The following is a 25,494-nucleotide window of genomic DNA, read 5'->3' as shown; positions in this document are numbered from 1 at the left end:
TATATATAACACCACATGTATGCATATTTGCCTAGCCCTAGCATCTTCCAAACAGAAAAACATCATATACCTTTGGGAAATTCAGTATGACAGCTGTACTTTTATAAGGTGGACTTCAAAAACAGTTAATTCATATGTTTCTGCTGCTTAATATATGCCTTACTAGGTAAAACTGATATAACTGAATGTTTGGAATCATTTCAGAACACATGCTTTAAACCTTCACATATAGTTGTCAATGCGACAACCTCCCTTTTACCTGAATTTTGAGTCAAATAGATATTTAACTTCATGGGCCAGAAATTTGACTAATTAATTTAAATTTTACACCCTTATCATCTCCACTGAAATTAGTTAGATCATTCTATTGATTTTGAGTACTATAACAAAAATTGTCTTTAACATTTGTCGTTCTGACCAAAGTTTACTTCTTTATAAAATGTAAAACTTTATGATATTTCCAGTCAAAGAATCATACAAATTCCAATGGTACCTTACTAAAACTTGAGTATTATGTGAGTTGTAGGGGAGTATACCAATTAATAAATATGTAGTTCATAATGTTAATTTACATTTGGTACCTCTAGCTCCAACTTTTATCATTTTCAGGAATGATTTTTGGTTAAAGCTTATGAAAATTATGATTAAACAACAATGAAGAATTACTGTTAAGATAACAAGGAGGATTGTTAAAAAGGGTCACAATTCAATTTCTACAGCAACAATTTTAAGTTCTAGACAGACTACCCAGATCTACAGAGATATGTGTTATAAACCATAAAAAAACTAGAGCACAAAACCATGACCAATTTCATTGTGAATCCCAACTCATTTGAAATTGTTCACAATTTTAATAAAAAAATTATTAGAATTCCGTATATATTTACAGATCTCATGTTATTAAGCACTTAGGTTTAACTTGCATCAGCTTACCCCACTATACCTCATATCTTTATTTCAAAGTATTCATTATCCAGTCATGAGCTCATGTATATAGGTCACCCTGTATTCCATATTTCATGTTCTACAGTCTAGTTTGTACATTTAATGGTATTAATAAGTACTCTTTTCACCAAACGATAAGACGTGGTGTATCTATTTTTGACAGCTTAGCACCAAAGGCTGTGTTTTAAATACCACTACTTTCATCTGTATCACAAACTACACAAAAATGGACTTAATTAATTACGGGTATGTCTAAGATGCTTTCTGTTTTAAACCCCATTAAACTTTGCTACTCTTTCTTAACCTTTACATAGAGAATTTACAAAGGTATATGATTTTCCAGAATATATTACATTTTTGTAAAATAACATCACCTCAGTGCTATCCTATTTTGTTATTTTAATTGAGAAACAAGGTATATTTTTAATATCAATGACCAGATTTCTAGTATATATCTTTTGCCAAGTGCCTCTCATATGTTTTTCTGCAATTTCTGGGAAATTGGTGAGAAATGAAACATTGCATGAATGTAATAAGGAAAAGCACATCCCCATAGGGCATGGGGACAGTATTTACGAACATATTAGGGATATGTTAAAGTTTTTCCCATGTCCATAGATAATGAAGGCATTATGTAAAAAAAAAAGCAGTCTCCGTGTTTTTCGCTCAGTTAGATGGTTTGATCTGTCTTAAGAGCATTGGAACCTCCAGTCCTGTGTGGAGGGTAACCTGTGGGCATAACAGACACATAAAATAGTAAAAGTAGGGCAATACAAACCATGGGATGTCAACTTGATTTAAATATGTTCAAATACAAAACACACCAAAGATCAGAAATACATGTCAAGTATAATATATCAAGCCATGTTTAGAGTTTAATTTTTTAAACCAAGTTTAATAAAAAATATAATCAGATGTTAACATTGCAGAATCTTGAATGTTACATACTTACTCAGGGCTGCAACAACTAATCTATAACATCGATAATAATCGATAATGAAAATCATTGCCAACTAATTTCATTATCGATAAGCTGAATCGATTTTTATCGATTATAAAATGAGAAATACCCCTTGTTTTAAATCCAGTTCATTTAGTGTGACTCACAGCAGTTACTACTTACCAGTCCCTCCCTGCAGTCACTCAGACGATTGACTCCTCCCCTTTTTTCTCCCAGTCCCTCCCTGCAGTAACTCAGACGATTGGCCTCGCCCCTTTTTTAATTTAATGCTGAGGACTGAGTTTTAATTTAACTACACCTTAAGTTAACTTTATTAAATTAATTAGAGGTAAAGGGGGGTAAACTAAAGGGAATCTAAATCCTGGGGGCAGTGAAGATTAACCCAGTATTTATTTATAAAAGTATTGTCAGTGTGCTGTGAACGAGTCTGTGAATCTATGAGGGCACTATGGCATATCAGGGGCTATAAGGCATATAGGGTATATAAGGCATATGTGGGGAGGGCAGAGTGGTATATCTGGGAGGCAGTGTGGCATATCTGTGGGTATATGGCATATCTGGGAGGCAGTGTGGTAAGCATAACTGGGGGGGCAGGTTGGGAAATAAAAACAAGAAATTCATTCAAAGTTTTTTTTATTCTGCTGTTTGTTTTTAACATCCAGTTATTTTAAATAAAGGAAAAATGTACATTTATTTTTGTATCCGATTAATCGAAAAAATAATCGGCCAGCTAATCAATTATGAAAATAATAGTTAGTTGCAGCCCTATACCTATTGATAATGCATCTTAACTTTAGAAATAAGAAAAATCATTTAAAAAAACACTACATATTTCAAGTAATGGAAAGGATATTTTACAAATTAATTATTTATTATAGGTATTGTTTCAATATATTCAATATACATCAAGATTTACCTGTACATTTCTATTGAGACTTATCGCTGGCATGAAGACGCCTTCAATGTTCTCAAAGGCTATAGGGCCCTGCTGCTTCCCATTAATATGAAAAGTCAGTGTACGTTTACAGAGATCCAAGAGGATGCCAACTGTGGTCCCTTTGGACACACCACCTTCCGTTCTGTAAAAGACAATGAAGTTAACAGACATGTGGAACATCATGCCCAACTGCAGTACCGAATAGAATGCATGAGTAAGATTTCTTAAATGTCTTCCTACCCATTGAACTATAGTAACATTATGCAGGTCTTTTTACAGGAGGAAAATGCATGGGTTGCCCCCTCATAATGCACAATGAAATAACTAAAGTGAATTTTAGTGAATAAATCCCACAATCTCAGTGGCTTTCAAAAACTGGAGTTGGGCTATCAAATTAACATGAAACCATCAGTGGCTATTCAGTCAATGTTTTCATATAAATCTAGAAAAATAAAATAACAAATTAAAGTCTACTATTACTATGTGATAGTACCTGATAAATGGTCAACTGTATTTGTAATTTGAAATCATTATATCTTAATTTAGTAAATATGATGTTAAAACTAATATCAGAGCTGTTCAATTCATGAAAATGTATAAGAAAAATCTTGCTAAAACCAAATATACATCATTAGATTTGTTATTTATTTTTTGGAAAGTAATTGTTACTAAATTACTGGTTAATGTATTATCTCAATCTCTAATCTCACCTTGAAATAGCATTATTTCTCAAATTCTTGATTTAAAATGAGGATATATAATCTCTAATCGTCTTTGAAGCGTATAGAAAATAACCACTATGATGGTTCAGAAACTAGATATACTGCAAATATAGCAAGTGTCATATAATAATAGTGATTTTCACACCGCATAACCTCCCATATGTTAAACATTTACACTTAGTTTTATTCAGATACCTGATTTAAAACTAATCAGTTGTCATGTTATGTTAACCTCTAACGGATCCACGGCTGCTATTCAAATAACTGCTATTTGATCATTTTTGTCCCATTATAAAAGGTTCTTCTTGACTGTATATGACAGCAATAAGACAGTTTTTTGTACAAAGATACTCAAGTAGGCCACCTGTTTCTAGTAGGCAGTTTCCATCCAATCTCTGTTTGTTTTAAAAGTGACAATATTAAGGCAGCATCCACATGGTGTTTGGAATAGAATATATTTAAGCTATTTTTGTTTTACTTTGTGGTGGGCATGTTTTTTCACTTTTGAACACTGCATTTGTATTTTTTATCTAAGAAGAAAAACACAAGACAAGAGGGTCATAGTCTACAGCTAGAGGGTAATAGGCTTAGAAGTTTACATCATGGTATTTACATGGTAAAGTGGTAGATGTTAATACAGGGATATAATTTAAACATTCACGGGACAGTCATAAGGCTGTCCTGAATATCAGACAAAACCAGAGATCTAATAAGATTAGAATTTTTTACAGCAGGAACAAAAATGCAGATTAGGTGTGCCATAAGGTTCTTATCCACAATCCAGTTCTATGTATCTTACCTGTTGGTATGAGAATTGCAATGCATAAACCAGCTTCGATTATTGTCGACATACATTGCCCAGGCCTTGTCATCCTTACCCAGCATCATGTCTTTCACCACATTTATCCTTGCAACACCAAATGCTGGATCAGGGTGGTTATCATAACGGTCAACCTGTATTTCCCAATAATGAACTCCTTTAGAGAAAGCGGCAGTTCCCAGGACCACCCGGTCATCATAACTACTACAAGTGGCAGTCATGTTGTCATTTGACAATACAATGTCTCGATGTGCAGAGTTGGAGTCAAAGGTAAAAAATGCCACTAGAAAACAAAGTTAATAGAAGGCAAATTATAAAAGTATACATTTATAACATATGGCCATATATACACTTACACAAAAATAGGGACAGATGGCAACCCTATGCCAAAGCCAAAGCTTTCAGTATTACTGTCCACTTACAGGATTTCTCAGTGTTTGTCCCACAATTAAATCATATCCCACTGATAGGTCACTGTGCCCCCCTGATATGCCACTTCACCCCCAGATTTACCTTTTACCCCCTGATATGCTTTATACCCACTATATGCCACTGTGCCCCATGATATGTTTTATACCCCCTATATGCACTCCACCCCAGATATGCCTTATACCCCCAGATATGCCACTGTGGCCCCTGATATGCCTTATATCCCACTGATACACCACTCTGCCCCCCCCAACCTCCATGGTGTCTCGTGGGGGCAGCCAGTGAACCTCCGCTGCTGGCTGACACTTTAGCTGGAGCTTCTATGACTGAGTGCTCCATCATAGAAGCCCAGCGGAAGTACTGGCCAGCAGCAGCGGAGGTTGTCTACGCGCATTGCTCAGACATTCACCAGCTGCCAGAGAGGAGTATCCTACGCAGCGCTGAAGGGGACCTGCATCCGTCTCTCTGGCAGCCGGTGGGCATCTGAGCAAAGCGCGCAGACAACCTCCGCTTCTGCCCTCAGTCATAGAAGCCTTAGCAGAAGTGCCAGCAGCAGCAGAGGTTATCTGTGCCCGCCGGCTGTCAGAGAGGAAGATCCAGATCCCCTGCAGCTCTGCGGGGGATCTGCATCTTACTGTTATAGTACGACCCCTATTTGAGGTCAGATTATAGAAGGAGGGGTATTTTTCAGAGCATTTGCTCTGAAAAAAACCCTCATCTTATATTTGATAAAATCGATTCAACTAATCAATAATGAAACTCAAGGGGGGCAGCTAGACAGGTTTCAGCATGTATTGGATGCTTTTGCATGATAGGAGTGCACAGGACATGGTTCCAGTAATCCATGTCCTTAGTCTGCTTGTCTTCAGCAAACTGTTTGCGGCTTTCTTGTGCATCATCTGTAGAAGAGGTTTCCTTCTGGGACCACAGCCATGCAGACCAATTTGATGCAGTGTGCAGCGTATAAGCTGAGCACTGACAGGCTAACCCCCCACCCCTTCAACCTCTAGCACTCTACATGTCTATTTCCCAAAGACAACCTCTGGATATGACGCTGAGCACGTGCACTCAACTTCTTTGGTCGACCATGGCGAGGCCTGTTCTCAGTGGAACCTGTCCTGTGAAACCACTCTACAGTCTTGTCCACCGTTCTGCAGCTCAGTTGTTGGCAATCTTCTTATACCCTAGGCCATCTTTATGTAGAGCAACAATTCTTTTTTTCAAATCCTCAGAGAGTTCTTTGCCATGAGGTGCAATGTTGAACTTCCAGTGACCAGTAAGAGAGTGTGAGAGCGATAACACCAAATTTAACGCACCTTCTCCCCATTCCCACCTGAGACCTTGTAACACTAATAAGTCACATGACACCGGGGAGGGTAAATGGCTAATTGGGCCCAATTTAGACATTTCCACTTAGGGGTGTACTCACTTTTGTTGCCAAGGTTTAGACATTAATGGCTGTGTGTTGAGTTATTTTTAAGGGAACAGCAAATGTACACTCCTATACAGGCTGTACACTCACTACTTTACATTGTGGCAGAGTGTAATTTATTCAGTGTTGTCACATAGATATAATAAAATATTTACAAAAATGTGAGTGGTGTACTCAATGTTGTGAGATACTGTATATTAATATTGTTACTGAACGTTGTTGTCGAATTTTGGTGTGGTTATGTATTTATTTATTTTCTTTAAAGGTGTGGGGGGGTCATTTTTGGTTTTGGCCAAGTGAATCTTGAATTTTTCGGTTTCGGTCCAGAATCTCCATTTCGGTGCATCCATAGTGTTGGTGTGGCAGAGCCTGTCCTGGTGTGTGTGTGTTTGTATGTCGGAACGTGTCCTGGTGTGTGTGTTTGGTTATCTGTGTAGCAGTGTATGTCCTGGTGTATGTGTTTGGGTGTCGGTGTGGCAGAGCCTGTCCTGGTGTGTCTGGGTGTCGGTGTGGCAGAGCCTGTCCTGGTGTGTGTGTGTCTAGGTGTCGGTGTGTCAGCGCTTGTCCGGGCATGTGTGTGTTTGGGTGTCGGTGTGGCATAGCCTGTCCTGGTGTGTGTATGGGTGTCGGTGTGTCAGAGCATGTCCTGGTGTGTGTGTGTTTGGGTGTTGGTGTGTCAGAGCATGTCCTGGTGTGTGTGTGTGTGTGTGTTTGGGTGTCGGTGTGTCAGAGCCTGTCCTGGTGTGTGTGTGTGTGTGTTTGGGTGTCGGTGTGGCAGAGCCTGTCCTGGTGGGTGTGTTTGGGTGTCGGTGTGGTAGAGCCTGTCGTGATGTGTGTGCTTGGTCATCTGTTTCCTGGCACTTTACTTTTCTATTACAATCTGCATATCTTACTAGAAAAGGATTATTTTTTGTACAAAATAAAAAAAAATTAAAAAAGTGGCACTAAATTGTGGCTTCAGGTGTCTTGTGTATGATGACTTTTTTTTTGTGTACTGATATATTCCCAATCCCATCATGGACAAAATGTGAGAAATAACATATATCATACAATCACTTCATAAACACATACCAAATACACCGCATATATAGTTTGAAGAAAATATGCTTATAAAATTGTTTTTTTACCTTTTGCCAATGTCCCCGGATTTCATTTTAAAAACCTGGTCACCTTAGCCTAGGGGATCCCAAGCTATAAGAGACGCTTGGTACTTTTAATAAATAATATTGCTGGTGCACTGCCTTTACATGAATAGTTGTAGCCACACCACACAGACTACTGTAGTTTGGAGATGGTATGATGTGATCCCATTATAGAAAGCAAGGCAGTTGTCTTTGCATGGATTCAGAAGAAAAGCCATGCACTTCAGAGGTAAGTACATTTGTGTGTGCATGTATGAAAGTTTGTATGCATGTTTGTGTATGTAATCCCATACTGCCTCCCACTGCTCTCTACAAACAAATATTATTTATTACAGCTTTTTATGGTGAGTGCCAGTATTCAACAGACATTGATCAGAGCGTATTATTCGTGTGTTTGTTTTTGTGTGCATATTTGGTATGTTGATGTATTTCCAAATCTTCATCCAAATCCTGTCACTAGAATTAGTGGATTAGAAATGCCTATACTAATCACTGACAAATAGAGGAAACATTGAGCCTATATGAAATGAACGTAAATGTGACTTACCATCAGATGTCTGCAGAATGACGGTTTTACTATATGGTCCAAGTCCTGTAGAATTAAATGCCTTTACTCTTGCATTGTAAGTGCTGTTAAAATGAAGCCCATCAATGGTGCACAGTGTTTCTTTTCCAACGTAGACTTCCTAAAAGTTATATGCAAATATAAAAAAACACCATTTTCTCATATTGGTAAAAAAATCTAAACCACATTACGAACAGCAGTAAAAGTAGTAGTATTAGTTTCCATAATAATACCAATAATAATAAATTCTGATAGAATAAAAATATAGGGGCATATCTGTGCTCTAAAACAACACAACGTACCTTTATTGTTGTTTAATACTCATCATTTTAATTGTAATAAAATAATAATCTTGAGTTTATGTCTAATTCTTGTGGTTCTAACAGCATGAAAGGCAGCACACAGTAAAATTTGGTTATATGTAGAAATTACGTTTAATAATAGAGGTAATTGGTTGAGCTGTTGTTAATTTTTTGTTAATTTTGTTGTTGCCTGTGCTAATTTTGTATATTCTTGACTATAGAATAATATAATGTATATTGTTCTATAATGTATATTGTGTTTATTTTGTTAGGACCTAACATTTATCGGCTGCCTTTTGCTCTGTGTCTTACAAACCCCAATACCCTAACCACCGTCGTATAGGGTTTTTATCATATTTCTTTCATGTACGGTTTCAATTTATTCATACACATCCACTAATTTTCAATAGAGCATGTAGTTCATAGGTTGAAGGTAAGTTGGAATATTTAATTTTACCATATTCGGTGTGCAATATCATACCTGGGAACTCTCTAGGTGTGATCCAGAGCCTCCAGGTGAAGCTCTGTTTCCACGGGTCTCTGTGTCACTTCCTTATATCTCCAGGAAGGGACATGGTATTTGCCCATGCCTACTTCCTGGCCACTCCATCCTCCCTCTCTTTTAAAGCAAACTGGGGCTAGCCGTGCTCACTTTTATGCCTAGCCCTGCCCCATGCACAGCTAGCCATACCCCATGCATGGCTAGTCTTGCTCTACCTAAGCCCTCCCACCATGGGAAGTTCCCAGGTATGATCATTACAATAAGCCAACTCTGCACTTCTTACAGAACAATCTCACCACTGTAGGCACTTCATAATTGACCTAGAAATATTATATTTGGTACTTCAAACATACCTAAAAGTCTTAAATTCAAGTCAGCAAACAAATCACAGTGCCTCCATCTGTAATATTATTTACAATAGGTATACTTAAAACACCCATGAAATCCAGATCTATACAATCTCAAATTACATTAGGGAAACTTAATATGGAAGGGATTAAGTGTTAGCATTTTGACAAGCATTAACATTGTCTGTTTTGTTGACCACCTGTTCACTATGAAAATGAATTATCCTAAAAGGTTTTCTTTATGAAATTATGATTAGTCTACTAAATTTGTTAGGAAGTTTAGTACGAAAAGTAAAATACAGAGTTTCATAATAGTTTTAATTTTTGTTTTATCCCACAAAGTATAAAGGGTCTCAAAATAGATCATACGCTATATAAGTTCAGAAAGTATAAACCAGGTCAGGATAAGACATAAAAATGACTCTTTACTTGAAAATTCCACAGCACTGCCCTAATTTTCAGTAAGTATGAAATATAAATTCCATTGTTAAGAAAATGAATTATTTCATGATTTCCATGTATGTATTGTAGATGATCTTAGTTGCCGTATATCATTGTATCTTCGCCATTCACAGTAGGAATTGTGTATCATCTGGAGGCATTAAATAATTCAACATGACAATTCGTTGATAATAATAGTCCAGAAAATCAAGTTAATCAATGTGTTGTAATTGTTGAATAGTTTGCATAAATTCATTTATAACAATAGTCCACTCAATCACAATCATACATTGATGTACTGAGAATAAAATCATCATGCAATATACATACATGGAAATCATGAAATAATTTATAATAGTTTTTTGTATTTCTCTTTTTTTGAAATTTAATTTCTAATCAAAGTCTACAGTTTGCATGAGCTTGGCCTACTTATTTGGCGTAAATCTGACATCACTAAGCCATTTTACATTTTTAGCCTTTGTGTATCTTTGTGATTCATTCTCAAGAATTGTAAAAACAAAATCCTATTTTTAAGTGTAAATCTTGCCACCTTTCATGATTAGGATTAGTGACTGCAGTTTGGCTGCTGCTTCAGAGAAAAGGGCCTTTTTTGTATCATACAAAAGCTTTCTCCTAGGGATTCTATTACAATAAGGATAACCGAGTTTCATAATAGTTTTAATTTTTGTTTTATCCCACAAAGTATAAAGGGTCTCAAAATAGATCATACGCTATATAAGTTCAGAAAGTATAAACCAGGTCAGGATAAGACATAAAAATGACTCTTTACTTGAAAATTCCACAGCATTGCCCTAATTTTCAGTAAGTATGAAATATAAATTCCATTGTTAAGAAAACACAATGGTTTTGCAAGGCCTAAGTGAATATAGGAAACTACGCTTTGCATGAATTGTTTAAATTACTAGATCATCAACTCTCAATCAATTTTGATTTCCACCACAAACAAATACAGCGGCAAGAAAAAGTAAGTGAACCCTTTGGAATTTTCAGCATTAATTTATGAATTTGTCTTAAAATCTGATCTTCAAGTTACAATAATGAACAAACACACCGATTATTGTATTGTTCTTGTCCATATTGAATGCATCATTCAAACATTCATAGTGTGGCTTATAAAAAGTATGTGGACCCTTGGCTAATCACTTCAACAAAAGGTAATTGGAGCTACTTTGACATTATAAAAACACTCAAACATTTTGAGTTCGCTATTCTCAAGAAGCATCTGCTAATATGAACCATGCCTCACCAAAAAAAATAAATCTCAAAAGGCCTACAATCAAGAATTGTCGATTTGCATAAAGCTGGAAAGGGTTACAAAGTGATCTGAAAGAGTTTACATATTCATCAATCCAGACAAAATGGAGACGATTAAGTACTGTGGCTGCTCTCCCTATAAGTGGGTACGCAGCCAAGATGACTCCAAGGGCACAACACAGAATGTTTTAGGTAAAAAATAAAGAGAAAGAAAAAATCCCAAAATAGGCATGAAATCACTACATCTAATGTGAAAAGAGGCAGTGAGCTATACCATCTGTCAGTATTAAAAATAATGTTTATTTGTAATAAAATTAAAAACCAACAGTATTGAAAGCCAGGTGACACAGGACTTTGTGACTTTTTGCGAGCAATTAATGCAGAAACCAGGTAACCTAAGGGTTGGCTTACGTTTTCTTGCCACTGTAAATGGAATAACAATTGTGAAGATGGTTTTCACATCACTTCTCTTTTTGGCTCGGTGCATACATATTTTAAATGATATCCCCACAAGAAACACTGGTTACAGTGCATTTACTTATTATTCAATATTCATTTTGTTTTGAAAACATCAGATATACATCATTATAAAAGTATCATCTTTGAACGAAGTGACTTCCTTACCCGAAAAGGCCCACCATCTCCATCGTCAAGTTCAAGGATGTAGCCTTCAACAGGATTATGGGCAAAAGGTGGCATCCGCCAGGCTAGGGTCACACTGTTGTTTCTGGTGCAACATTTTTCCAGCTGTAGCAGGGGCACTGGGGGCACTGTAACGGAAACTAAGTGCAGATTAGTGTAACTCTGCCCTTCCTCTTCAAGCTGTTTTGTAACTACATACCATTCAATACAGATGTACCGTATTTTATTAATAATGTCCATATGAAAGTAGTCAGAACACTATGCATAGTGATCTAAATTGCCTGTGCAATACAGATGGAACTGGAGAAATGTGTTTTTACTTCTGAATAATCAGCCAGACTATCAGTGGTATAACAACTGGAGGATAACTAAGTGATGCCTTTTATTGGGCCGACACAGCAAAAAGATGTAGAGTACATAAGCTTTTGGGACCAGATCCCATAACTGAAGCTCAAAATCAATTATTGCAAGGTGGCATGTGTCTTATTAGTGAGGATTGAGCCTTTCTTTGCTAACTAACTCTGCCCACAGACAACCCATATCTTCATTTGGTTTCCAATACCTATATGCAAATAACACACTATTCTTTATCTCCTCTCCTGATCTTTCACCCTCTCTAATGCGCCTCACCGACTTTTTCTGGAATTGCATCATGGATAGTGTTGCATTACCTGAAGCTCAACATCTCCAAGACTGAGTTTATGGTAATCCCTCTGTGTAGGGGCCATGATTTAAGTAAAATGTAATTAAGAACAATAAAGATGCATTGAACCCCAGTGTACTAGAACAGTATGTTACCCAGTAGCATACTATGCTGTATTTGATAACATAATGGATATCTACATTAAATTTAATTAGTTGATAATTAACTGGTGTCACCATTATTTAGCTGAGTCTGCTACAGATGCTTTCAGTAGCTACATCGCTTCCGGTCAGCTCCAATTTATTTATACATTTATTTTACTTGATGATTTCATGTTTAACTTTTAAATGCGACTGTTATGTTCCCTAAACCTAAGCTATATATTGCAAACATAATCCACCTAGTCTGCCATTTTTCTATTCTTGGTTTTATTTTATTTGCAGGATAGCAATATGCCGATCCCAGGTATGTTTAAATTCCCTCACTATATTAACCTCTACCACTTCTAGCACCTTTGGTAAAGTACCACCTTGATAAAGAAAATCCTTACATTACATGTAAGACTCTGACCCTCGAGGTTTAGATTATCACTTTGTGCCCTAACATATTATCCAAGTGATAAGGGTCATTGCAGGTAATATAAAATTGTGTACAGTAAATAAATTGTTTCCCAAATAGATATATTTATATCAAAACAAATTAAACTGAAGTATTATTCATTTGGGAAACAGAAAACAATACAAGAACATAAAAGGCAAATATATATATATATATATATATATATATATATATATAGTGAGTAATCTACAAGTTATTTTTAGTTGTGTAATAAAATATTTACTAGAACAAATAAGGACAGTTTTGCACTAGATTTGCAATGGTTAAAATACGAGATTTACCTAAAACAAGTTGTCACAGTATCTATAAAAAAAAAAAAAAAAAAAGTATGTTTCTGTTGGTCTGCCAGCTCTTAATTCCAGCTCTGTGTTATATCTCTTTACCATATAAGAAGTCGTCTAGTGCACTGAGCTGGTAGTGAGCTCTGCAATGAGATTTTTTCCTATGTTACCAAGCAAGTGCATGCAGACGTTGGGCACTGTACAAGATTTTACCTAGGGTACTAGAGAAAGTTACAAATCCTAGGTCAGGCACTGATTTTTCAAAAACCAAAACATAGTGGTTGGTTTACTGAGTTTCATAATGTCATGCGTCAGTGATTCTTATGTGTCTAGGAGTCCTAGTATATGAGATGTGTTTGCACATATTATATTACACAGATGAGATTTTGCCTAAATCCCCATGCAGCAATTTAATCCAACCAGAACACGCACACAGCCATTAGTTATCTTTGCAATCGCAAAACTCACTGGCGTTCATTATTTCCAGTTCTCATAATAGGTGATGTTTAAGGGACAAAAATGGGACTGATTTGTAATGAAGGTGAAGAACTCACAAGGAAAAGAAGTGGTCTTATTTATAATGAGGGACAAAAATGATAAGGACTGTGAGCTCACCCTTACATTTCATCTGAATGAAATCCAGATGGTGAATGGCCTGTAGCAAAGGATCACTGTCCAAAGTGAGGTCAAACTCTGAAGACACTTTTGGTTCCAGGGCTCCTTTCACCCATTGATCTTGGGATCCTTGTACGCGCTTGATCAGTGCATCCGAAATCTTTAAAATGACACGGAAGCATGGCTTAAGTTTTAAGAGATTGGGATGAGTCACTTTCACATTCACTTCAAATATGCCATATTTATACAATATTTAAAGTTAATAAACAAATCCTCAGAGTCCTCAGATGCAAGATCACAGTTCCACACCTGGGAACTTCCAGTCCCCTCCAATTTTTACACAAAATTGAACAAACCAAAGTTTGAAGGGAGAAGGAACATGCAATTAGTTGAGGGGATCACATGCGGAGCGGGCAGAGCTATAATCCACCATACCCTTGAGAAATGGAAAGTTTCCAAGTATAGGTTACTGTCTACATTTGAAAGTATTTCCAGAGAGGCCCTTGCTCATATGACTTGTGATTATAGTCAAAGGGAATGGACCAGAATCCATATTGACCAAAAGCTTGGTTTTACCAACATATTTGCATATACTGCACTGAAATTCAGGTCATTTCCACCATAAAACACAAAGATGCCTTAAAGAAGATCTGACGTGCTGGCGTCATGCTGTAACATAGCCATCAATAGGAAATTGGTCTAACAGACTGGTAACTGTGTCTGCAGGATATGTAATGCACTGCAAATTCCAACAGATTAGAATGCATACACCACTGGTCTTTTGCTTTGGAACAGCACAATTTAAAAGAGTGTCAGATTATCCAAAATTACATTTAGGTTGAGCCTGTTAGCTAGTCAGGTGGTGCATGGTAAATAGGCACCTATTTTTTATTACGATGATTGTTATCATGTCAGGATATATAAAACCATAGAATTCTAAAAGGGATACTTTCTTTTTCACATGACTGTAAGTAAGTGTAAGAATGTATAATAAGCCAGCATTTGAACTCATGGTCAGGCTAGCCCATATACCATATCAACCAAAAATAATAAAACTTTGAGAATTGATGAAACAACATTTATGTCGTTAATGAAAAAGTTTGATTTCTCGTTTCTTACGGAGAATGGTAATACTACTTGGTAGTATTAGTGATTGCAAGAGACACTGTTTGGTTCACAATTAGATTACTAAGGCACAATGAGCATAAATTGGAACTCCCAATGATCGTACCAATGAGAAAGCGCATTAAAAGCAGTCAGGAAAAATATATGAAACTGTCTTTGGCATATTTTGTAGCAGATATGGTTAACAATAGATTAGATATGAAGGATAGATTACCCATTATATGGGTCTGTAGCCTTTGACAAAAGTTTTTTTAAAGGTTTGGAATTTGGTGGAAAAAGCCATAATATATTATATTTCTATTGTGCCATCTGCAGCACCATGCAACAGGTAAACAGGGCAGAATAGGTAGGGCGCAATCAAAAACAAAGGTTCAGGGGGGTCTTGCTCAAAGTAGTTTGCAATCCAGAATGAGGTGGGAGTATATTACACAAGAGATTGAAGTAAAAATGTCTGACGTGTATGAGGTGGATTCCTTAGTGTAAACATTGTTTCGATAAATAACATTACTAGTCAAAGTTGCCATGTAACTGAAGAGTAATATGGAACAGTGGGAGAAACCCAACAGCAGAAGTGCAGCTAGGAATGGTACCAGCAGTAGGTGGGAGGAGGGTGTTACCACGTCGGTTTATACGACGATTCCCTGAAGAAGAAGAAGTGGGTTTTAGGATATTTTTTGAAGGGCGGGAGACAAAGAGAGAATCTGATTAGCTAGACGGAATAGGGACAGCCCTCTGAAATCTTGTATGAGAAGACTGGCAAAGAGTGTATTTGGCCATAAATGAGAAGATGTAGGAGCAGGAACTGCTATGAAGAGCTTTGAAGGTGAGAGCTTTGTGGATCTCGTAGCTCTCTTGTTCAGATGGAATAAGATAAGAAAAAGCCTAAAATCATCAGGATCGGCACTTTCAGGGTATACATATTTTTAAGTGTCTCGGTCCCCGCCCAGCAGAATTCCAGTATAAAAATATTCATGATGTTGAGCCTTCTGGAATAACTACAGTAAGTACCAATGAAAATGAATAAAAATATACAAACTGCCATGAATTGGATAGATTCAAAACACTTTAGAAAAATATAATTGTACTAATAATACAATAGCCAACAAAATAAACTGTTGTATTACCTACTCTTTACCTAAAGAAAAAGCACACACAAAAATATTGCAACATTGGCAGTAGAATATATCATCGGTGAGATACAGTTTAAGGTTTCTGCGAATTGCAAATCCGGCAATGTAAGTCAGAAAAAAACAAGAAGAAAGGCAGTTGTTAGGATGATACAGTCTGTGTAAACTATATGATTTACCTGAGTTAAAACACATTACATTTTTAAATTCTCATGTATTTTCAATTTAAAAAACGGTATTACCTGTAAGAAGCCAGATGGATCATTCTCCTTAATTACTTCAAGACAGTACTCCATAAGCCCAGTGGACTGGCGCAGTTTCAGTGTACAGTGATTTATCTGGTCCCAGACAACCTGGCAGTAAAAACACACATTTCAGATAATCCCTTGGATTTAGAAAGGATCAGAAGTAATCATACCCATGGTACCGTGTAAGTACAAAGTGAAATTTGATTGATGCATGTTAGCTGCTTGTAGAATTCATTTCTCCTTCTTCCTATTTACAGTTCATCACATTAACAAAGTTAAACAAACTACACAAAAGACTATCTTTCAAAAGTGCTGGACCGCATCTCCTTTTAACATGGATAGGCCACTTTATCCAATATACTGATTCCTTGCTCCATATACCAAGAAATATTATTAAATAGCATAATATTAAAATAGCTTTCCTAGCAGATCACAGGAGGGCAAATTTAGCATTGAGCAATAACAGTAACTGACCTAAAATGACCAAGGGTTAAATTTGTATATTTCAGTTGAAGCTGACTTCTAAAACACCATCTAAAATAAATATATGTGAAAATTGCATTTGACAAATTACAGTGGATTCCGAAATCAGAAATGTTATTAATCGTAAGCCCATAATGAAGCTTACATTTCAATAAAAATATTTTCGCCTGTTTTAACACTCAAGATATTGTGGTGTAAATGTTGTTCTTAATACTCCATTATCTTGCTCAAAGCTCCATATCATAAGCCTGAGGTGTCTTAATTAGATATGGACAGTGAAACAAAGTATTTGTACCTTTTTCTTCTATTAAATTGTGGTGCCATAAATGGGACCTTTAACAAGAACCATCATGCAGAAGTAAAAAAAAATCTGATTATTGTCACTGGGGATTTCTGACCTATTTTCTACAGTTTAAAGCATGTGGCTTAATGGTATAACAGTACTTTAGCTTAAGAATTTGTCTACGGCAAATGTTTGTGATAAGTAATGCATAAAGAAACCGTGGACTTCTAATAAAAGCACTGGTAGGTACATAGTTTTGGAGCACATTTACCATTTACTGTAACCCATACCATATTTTGTACTTTTCTCTTTATTTGCCTGATAATTTTAAATTATGAGGATCACTATAATATTTTTTTCATATAATAAAAGCACTTTTGTACAAGGTACACTTGCCCTTTTTTAAGATAAGCATTTTATTTTGAGAAAGTACCATAAATTCAAGACTGTCTAGTAACTAAGTTGCTATTCCACTCTCAGAAAACATGAATTGCACTCTTATGGTAAGCAAGTAAACCCCAGCAGAAATGTGATTTTACGTTTCCCTCTGAAGAGTTAATCACAAGTGTGTATGAATGAAAAACATGATTAAAGAAGTAAAAAAAAAACTGGCAGACCTAGTAATGTATACTGGGGTCTCTCAAAACTAAGTTTGCCTAATTTTACTTCTGGTGTATGCAACTTATTTGCCTAGTGGTTTTGCTGGGAGATACATTGCACCAACCGATGTCTGAATATCTTCTCTTTGCCGTTCATCTTGGAACTCAAGACAAAGGGTTCTGACTTCTTTAGCTCTACTCTCTGAACTCGTAGAGGCACATATCTTCCTTCTGTAAACCAGTAGGAACACTGGCCATAGGATACCTTCCTCCACCATGACAGCAACTCTAGAATATAGGGCCCCTTACCATGTAGTTACATTCATCAACAAAACTTACACTAAAAAACTCTCACTTATTCAAACACAAAAGCTTTCCTTTCCATAATGTTGTGGAATACGGAAAGACATTTTTTTTCCCATCATCTGCTTAATTTAGGACATTTTTACTCACCTTGAATTTATGCTCTCGTTCTTTAGTGACTTTGGTAAGCAGTTTTGCTTTCTGCCGATTTAATGCATCAACCAATGCATCACACTGAGCAACCAAGCACGCTTCATACTCAAGCCCATTCTCCTGGGGGGAAATCAATTAATGAAAAAGATGTGTTGGATAAAACAGTGGAACAAATAGTTAATATTCTTCTTGGTTTGTATTCACTAAGCTCCATTCTAGCTTCTGTCAACATATTTTTTTTAAAAAATTCTGTTGTGGGTAAAAAAACATTTTTCACTGACCTAAAAACTAAATACACAGATAGCTGATTTATAGCAAGATTTAACATATTATGCATTTACAGTGTTGAAACGATTGCATTTTTTGGTCATTTGATTTAACTTTCTGATACGTGACAGCTCCGATAACCCCTTCCTGTTGTGGTTTAGTAAGGACAGAAATATCTTATTTGATCCACCAAATGTATCGGTTTGTCTTAGTCTGTCAATTCTTGTCTTGTCATATCCCTTGAATTTATGTATTGTATTAAGCGCTGCGTAAACTGTTGGCGCTATATAAATAAAGGATAATAATAATAATAATAATATCTCTTTTCTCTTGTGCTTCACCAGTGCATGTGCTGCTAAGGACTAAAGAAGCAGATATTATAAATAGCCCAATGCAGATCATCTGGTTCCCCTGCTAATGAACCAATTATTCATTAAACCTGGACTCCTATAAGATGTTAAAACACATCCCCTTAACATATAAATTAAGAAAAAAAGTTTTTTTACTTATTGTCCCATTTGTGGCCTCCATGGTGTATAAAATGCTGTTTATTATTCAATAATGTTCTTCACTTACACACTGTTTGTGTTTCATTTACTATGTGGTCAATCTGCTTATTGAGAACAAATTCTGTAGCCAGAAATTCAAACAGTGTCTATTATTGTGCACAAAAGTTTTGTGATGGCGCAAACAGAGAATAAAAGCTATATTCCTTGGATTTGTCCAATAATTTGTACACTTTATTATTAATTCCTACATTATAGATGTACAATGTTAAATAATTTCCCCACCTTCAATTTCCTCCTTCTTGACCCATTTCATTTTACTCCAAATTATTCCTAGTGCTATTTAAAACTACTTATTGCTAAAACCTTATCAGAATCTGAAATGACCCTGTGTGGGGATTGTTGCCTTCCACCCTCTTTTGTCCCCAAATGACATGTAGTTTGCTTTGCTAAACACAAGTTGCAAATTGCATTCAAGGGTACCAGGGAACAAAGAAGCAAGCAAAGAAATCCACATTACCATGGTACCCCCACACCAAGAAGGGCAGTGTTGATCACCCATTCCTACATTTAATCAGGAAATGCGATGCTATAAAATGCGATGCTATAAGCAGTAATGGGTTATATGTGAAAATGGTAAATCTTTAATGTAAAGTGAGTTTGCTTGAACTTTAACATATCTGAGAATAATAACAAGAAAGAGGAAGGATGGTTCTCTTAATGTGAGGTGTTAATCTGACCTACATAAACATTAATAATATCAACACTTATACCTGAATTTGTTGCAAAATATTCTTTAATTGAGCCAAAAACTCCTTGGCTTCCTTTGCTTTATCAGAGACACCACTTAAGGCCTGGGATAACTGTGCCTGTAGAATAAGAGAGAGAAGGTAAACCGTGTTTCAGCTCCATATACTACACATCTTATAATTAAGCGATAAAGATAAGCGATCTGGTTTGGTAATCAACATTAAGATAGAAAAGCCCTTCCTGGTCTCACCTGTGATACTTGTATACTAAAGCCAATGAAAGGCAATGCTTCGTATAACCTCAAAGGTACACTCCAGTGCCCTAGACCAGTGTTCCTCAACCCTCTCTTTAAGGCACACCTAACAGTCCAGGATTTAGGTATTACTCAGGTGTGTCTATGGTGTTGCATAATTAAAAAACAAAAACACCTTAAACACACCTGAGTAATACCTAAATCCTGGACTGTTAGGTGTTCCTTCAAAAGAGGGTATAGGAGCACTGCCCTAGACAGTTCCCTGGGCTATGGATCCATGTATGGAGGAAGCTCCATATCTGTAGTATAACCCCCCCCCCCCCCCACAGTCCTACATTTAGCTCCAGAGCTTCAAGCAGTGGAATAAATAAGAGCACTTTCTGTGAGTCTTGTTGGACCACATATTCTCTCAGGTCATTTGCCAAGCAAACGCTTTGCATGGCAAATGGTTGGGAGATGGGGAAGAGGGCAAATGCATATTGGGTATTCTGTAGAATCCCCCAATAGATTACATGTCTAAAGGATACATGAAAGTCTAAAGGAACCTTTCCACTATCATATGCTTTAAAGTGCATATAATGGCTAGTGTGACCTTTTAACTCACTTACAACTTACTGTTTAGTGAACAGACCCCAATTTTTATTGATATGACAATTGTGTACTTTCACTTTGTTACTTAGAATATCTGGAGTTCATTGAATCCCATTAGACAATGGTTTTACTCTGTCAGACAGGATGGAGCTACATCATCTCCGGATCAATAATATATTTGTCCTGTAAATAAAACACTTTCAATCAATTGTAGAGGAGAATGATGGCATTGTGGGGCTGGGTTAATGTTCCAGAATGAACAATAAACTGAAACGCTCTTAGGGTATAATCGACATTAGAAAATAAATGCTCATGAAGATTTCCAGTACATATAGCACATACAAGAAGCCACAATTGATGTGACCAATTATATATTTGCAGATAAGTACATAGTTTTATTATTATTAAAAGCTGGAGAGCAACTTTTGAAAATGGTGTTATAAAAGAAGAGCTTGCAGAAGTGTGGTTATCCTGTTATCTTGAATTTTAACTTAAAATTACTTGAATTATAAACCAAATATTGCTTTTATGATTCTATAACAGCGAGCTATGTATTTTTGTTATTAGGCAACGATAGGATTGATGTGAATTGTTATGTAGGGTGATGGGAAATTTAATTTTACAAAAGTAACTAAGCATTATGAAGGGCAAAGCATAGTTAATGGTCTAAGATGGTGGTCTTCATCTTGCTGTAACATGCAGTTTAGAGAATTATCCCCTGCATATATGTGTGAAACAATAGAGCGTTTTCTTTACATGTGTGATAATAGACCCATAGCTGGACAAATAGTACGGTAATTCAGCTAGGCAGGTAGGTAGATAGCTATGTAGTACTGGAATAAATAGAAAGGAGTGAACTCTATATCCCTGTTAGGGATTAATCCACTAATCAAACAATAACTAAAGGAAAGACTAAACTAATATAACTTTTAATAAGGCCTATTAAAAATCAGGAGTATAAACAAAATAAACAACAAATAATGCGATATATAGGTCCCTTTAAATAGGGTACACTATTAGCCACAGGATATGTGGCATACAAAGGGTTTATAGGGTGTTTCTGTAGGTATTGCTTTATTCCTATAGTGGGATGTATACTCCTTGACCTAATTTTTAACCCTTTGTATGCCACATATCCTGTGGCTAATAGTGTACCCTATCTGAATTTCACATTATTTATTTTAGATTTTGTTTTCTTCATTTTTCTCTGGGGTAGGATAATCCCCCCCCCGATTTTTTATATGGCTTATTAAAAGTAATTATTTAGTTTAGTCTTTTTCCTTTAGATATTTTAGTACTAGTAACAAGCCCCTTGGAAGTGGCAGAAGCACTTTAAATTCCTAAGACATGTCAAGAATACTATTATGATATAACAGAAGAAATTCACCTGTAATAGACTATAATGGATAGGAAAACTGTATAGTAAAGGAATAATATAATTCTGGAAAAGGGTAATCTTTCTTTATTGCAGCTACACGGATATAATTCCTTTTTTCTTGTTTTTCTTCTGTCATATTTGACTTTGTTTCTTTGCTACATGTAATATGCACAGAAATTATGGAAATCAGCAGCAAAACTACCATAAGTGCTGTGTAGGAATAAACATTTGTAACATTAACAAGTGTATAAATAGAAGTTTATTGTATTTGTTACATAATTGAATAAGTATGTACCCAGGGGAGACCTGCTACCTTCTGATTTGGGGGGCACATAAAGCACACCCTTACTATCACTAACATATACATAAGAGTGAACGGGCCAAGGGAGCAACTGCCCCACACTAGCCTGCCGATGCAGACTAGGAACCCACTGTGGATTTATATTAGCCCTTGTACTTTGATGTTGGAGGCCGATAAATGACATATGAGTGTGTAACACTCTTGCAATAGGCTCCACAACACTAAAGGACAGGATCAGTAATAAAGGTACACGGGCGGCGCCATCTGGCACCAGCCCAGCAGGCATTTCCGCGTTGCACCAGATGACCAATCTGGGCCAGTCTAGGGGCAGGTCAGCCATATTTGCAGTAGAAGCTTATTGTGTTAGGTCCTTATTAAATTATATTGAAGTTTGAGTCTCTTCGAGCAATATTAGCTTGAATGTCTCAAAACAGCGGGTCAATACAACTCAGTCCTATTTAGAACTGAATACGGTTTCGAATGTTTATAGTAGTAAAGTAAAATACACACAGCCATCTAGTCCCACAAATTAAGATTTATGGGGTTTTCATGCATAACCAGTAACCACCCACAAGGCAATTATCAGGTAATGCTTACACACTGTGATTAATTCTCATAATCCTGATTTACTGTGATTAATCCAGTGAATAATTTGTGCAGGAGAGCCTATCAAACCATCACAGTGAGATAATGCAGTAAAAGAGAGATTTGACTGGTGTCTCACTGTGATTAGTGGACAGATTGCATTGGCCTCAGAACTCCCAATTTCAGAGATAGGTTTAAGTTTAAAATATATTTTAATGTTTTACATATAATAAACGTTTACAAAATAACACAACCTCCATGTAATGTATCTTCTAGATTGTAAAAGCAGTTTCTCCCCATCCTTTATTTCTCTAAACCCAAATTGTTTTGTGAAGCACTATGTGCTATGTTCTGTTTAACACTATACCACACCACTGCATATGATGGGTCTACATAAATCAATAAATAAAAATAATAAAATGATAGGGTTTTCCTGCAATATTAGTACTAAATTTCAAATACCTATTATAGATGTTATAGTAGAACAGGAAGCTACAAAACATCCATAATCTAATTTCACTAACAAGCTCAAATTCTCAACAAAGTAAATATTAAACCAAAAATATCAGCACTAGAATCTAGAAAATATATATGTCATAAACTTTCTAGACTCCAGCGCTGACTCTTTTGGTTTAATATAACTTTTATTTTATTGATGATATTAATTCTTTTAATTTTAACTGAATTACAGCGATGGTGTATGCATTTTCCCTTCCAGTGCCATAATAGACTCTGTGGGGCATATTCCCATTTTAAAATGAGAATAAGGATGTCATGCGCCATCACATTTTATAATCATATTTTCCCCATTTTAAGACACTTAGAGAGGGTGCTTATCATACATAGACCAACTATAACCCCTCCAATATGGACTAACTGAATATATCACAAGTACTTGAGAAGTACAGAAAGGTGGTTTTTTACACATTGTATTAAACACGAAAAAGTTGAGTTTTGTGTGTTTTTTTCCAGACAGTTAAAAGCTAGTTTTACTTACTATGGAAAAAATCAGGGTGAACATCCTCAGAGAAATAACCAACTTCTTCTTTCTACATATTTATAGATGTATTATACAGGGCCAGCTCTGGCCTCTACACTGGAGAAACCATGTTGGTGTTGACCCTTCATAAAGAATAGTGAAGTGAGAGAGTTACAATCTCCTGCCAACTGTCCCTTTAGTGAATCAACCCCTATGTCGGTTACCAACACAAGAGCAAAATATTAATACAATGGAAATAAGAAGGAAGTTACATGCCAACACACATTTTAGAATAGATATGGCTCTTGATTACAGTACTGTCTCTATGGTTTCTGTGGAATTCTGAACTTCCTCTCTGTGCCTTATGAGCACAGATTTATCACGGGAAGAGAAAAGGGTACACTTTATAGGAACTTAGAACATTACATAGGATGGATAGAGCTTTGCTAGTAACGGAAATAATACAAACTGTAAAAATCAAGTACAATATTTTCCATTTTTTGTACTATTAGTGTTTCAATAACTAGCTGCCTTCTACTAGGCTGAAGACACCAAAAAGCAATTCAGCTTTATTTCAAGTGTGTCTTGCAAGAGAATTGCATCATAGTATATTGTATTTAACTTAGAAGCCTTTTGGGGTTAACAGGTAGAGTACTCAATATTCCTCTGGGATTTAAGAAAACTGAGTAGTAATTAAAACCGTCTCACATTAGTCTGTAATAAAGAAAAAAACAACAATCGGTCCGTTACAATTTGTGATCCCATCCCAAAAACTGACCTTGTGTTGCTTCCACATGATACCCAATGCTTTCATCTCATGCTTGGCATGTTTTCCTTCTTGTAAACACTGGTAGCACACAGGGGTCCTACAGTTCAGACAGTACATGCTGTAATTCTCCAGCTCATGATCTGCACAGGTGGGAAACCTGCGTGCTGTGTTAGGTGGCACCATTGCTGTGCAGGCCGGCTTGTTGGTACTAAGGCTGGAAGAAGCTAGCTGAGAAGGTGGCACCAGCCTGTGTTTTGCAAATGGTCCCCTGGTAGGATGGCATTTCTTCTGGCATGTGGAACAGTATAGAACATCACATTGTTCACACATAACTGCAGCCTCTGCTGGGTTGGTATCACACAACTGACACCTAGCATTGGTGCCAACATTACCTTTAGCTGCTTCTGAAGTACTGCTCCCTTCTGCGCCAAGCACGGGGTTGCGCTCCTGTTGGTACCTCTGAACTATGGTCTCCAGCAGTCGGTTTCGCTGGAAACCACGCAACCCTCTTTCATCAAGAGATGCACTACGGTGACACTGAGGGCATGTGATGGATGAGGAGCTGCACAGAGTGCCATGCATTCCTCGGGAAGATGCCGCAGAAGAACCCCCCAAAGAAGGGGCTGGAGCAGGGGGTAATACCCTTACACCATTGGGAGATTTGAGGCTGGGGGTATAAGAGCCATATCCACTGTCTGTCTCACTGTGTAGGCTCATTTTATCAAGGTGGTCTGGATAGTCATAATCTGCCCCCATTACAAGCATGGGGCGGGCGGCATGAGGTAGATGCTCGCTTTCTGGGGTCTGCACTACAATGGTTCGAGCACAAGGCAGACAGACATTGTGTGAACAGGGCAAAATCAAGGGTTCCCTGAAAAAGGAGCCACACACTGGGCACTTCAGCTCTTCTTCCATGGTTTCTGTTTGATTCTCTTTCTCCAGTCTCTTGCAATCACATACGTTTCATGAGATGGCAAAAGGTATACTGTAGGCGACAAGGTAAAGCAAAAGAAAAAAAAAGGATGATCTAAGGATGAACAGCACTGTCTTGTATTTCTGGACAAGGAAATATATCAAAAGAAAAATCAATAAAAAAGGACTAGGAGGATGAAGTGCAAGACATGGTTAGAAACCTTGCAGTGTGAATGATGGGAAAACACAGAAAAAAAATCTGG

At 36.6% G+C, this 25,494-nt stretch overlaps 1 protein-coding gene across 1 annotated transcript; it reads right to left on the bottom strand.

The window, feature by feature from the left end:
- Window positions 1–1,611: 1,611 nt before the first annotated feature.
- Window positions 1,612–25,234, bottom strand: LOC149288019 (tripartite motif-containing protein 67-like). Its single transcript, XM_089492136.1, has 10 exons — window positions 24,329–25,234; window positions 19,487–19,582; window positions 17,938–18,060; window positions 16,114–16,224; window positions 13,620–13,779; window positions 11,445–11,602; window positions 7,936–8,074; window positions 4,365–4,668; window positions 2,823–2,985; window positions 1,612–1,674 (listed from the first exon to the last, which is right to left on the bottom strand). The coding sequence occupies exons 1-10, from the start codon at window positions 25,232–25,234 to the stop codon at window positions 1,612–1,614; spliced, it is 2,223 nt and encodes a 740-aa protein (XP_089348262.1).
- Window positions 25,235–25,494: the final 260 nt, after the last annotated feature.

This window comes from Sceloporus occidentalis, unplaced genomic scaffold (assembly GCF_023333645.1).
Source record: "Sceloporus occidentalis isolate IW3139 unplaced genomic scaffold, rSceOcc1.0.p SCAF_54, whole genome shotgun sequence".
Lineage (NCBI taxonomy): Eukaryota > Metazoa > Chordata > Lepidosauria > Squamata > Phrynosomatidae > Sceloporus > Sceloporus occidentalis.
Note: the sequence above shows the minus strand (reverse complement) of the source record. Positions and strands in the feature narration are given on the sequence as shown.

What these genes read in the sequence shown, in the direction of transcription:
- LOC149288019 (XM_089492136.1), bottom strand. Translation starts at nt 25,234, where the DNA reads ATGGAAGAAGAGCTGAAGTGCCCAGTGTGTGGCTCCTTTTTCAGGGAA. An exon ending in ATCCATCTGGCTTCTTACAG is followed by an intron (nt 13,780 to 16,113) that starts GTAATACCGTTT and finishes GTCATTTTAAAG; the next exon opens with ATTTCGGATGCACTGATCAA. An exon ending in GAGATGGTGGGCCTTTTCGG is followed by an intron (nt 8,075 to 11,444) that starts GTAAGGAAGTCA and finishes TATAACTTTTAG; the next exon opens with GAAGTCTACGTTGGAAAAGA.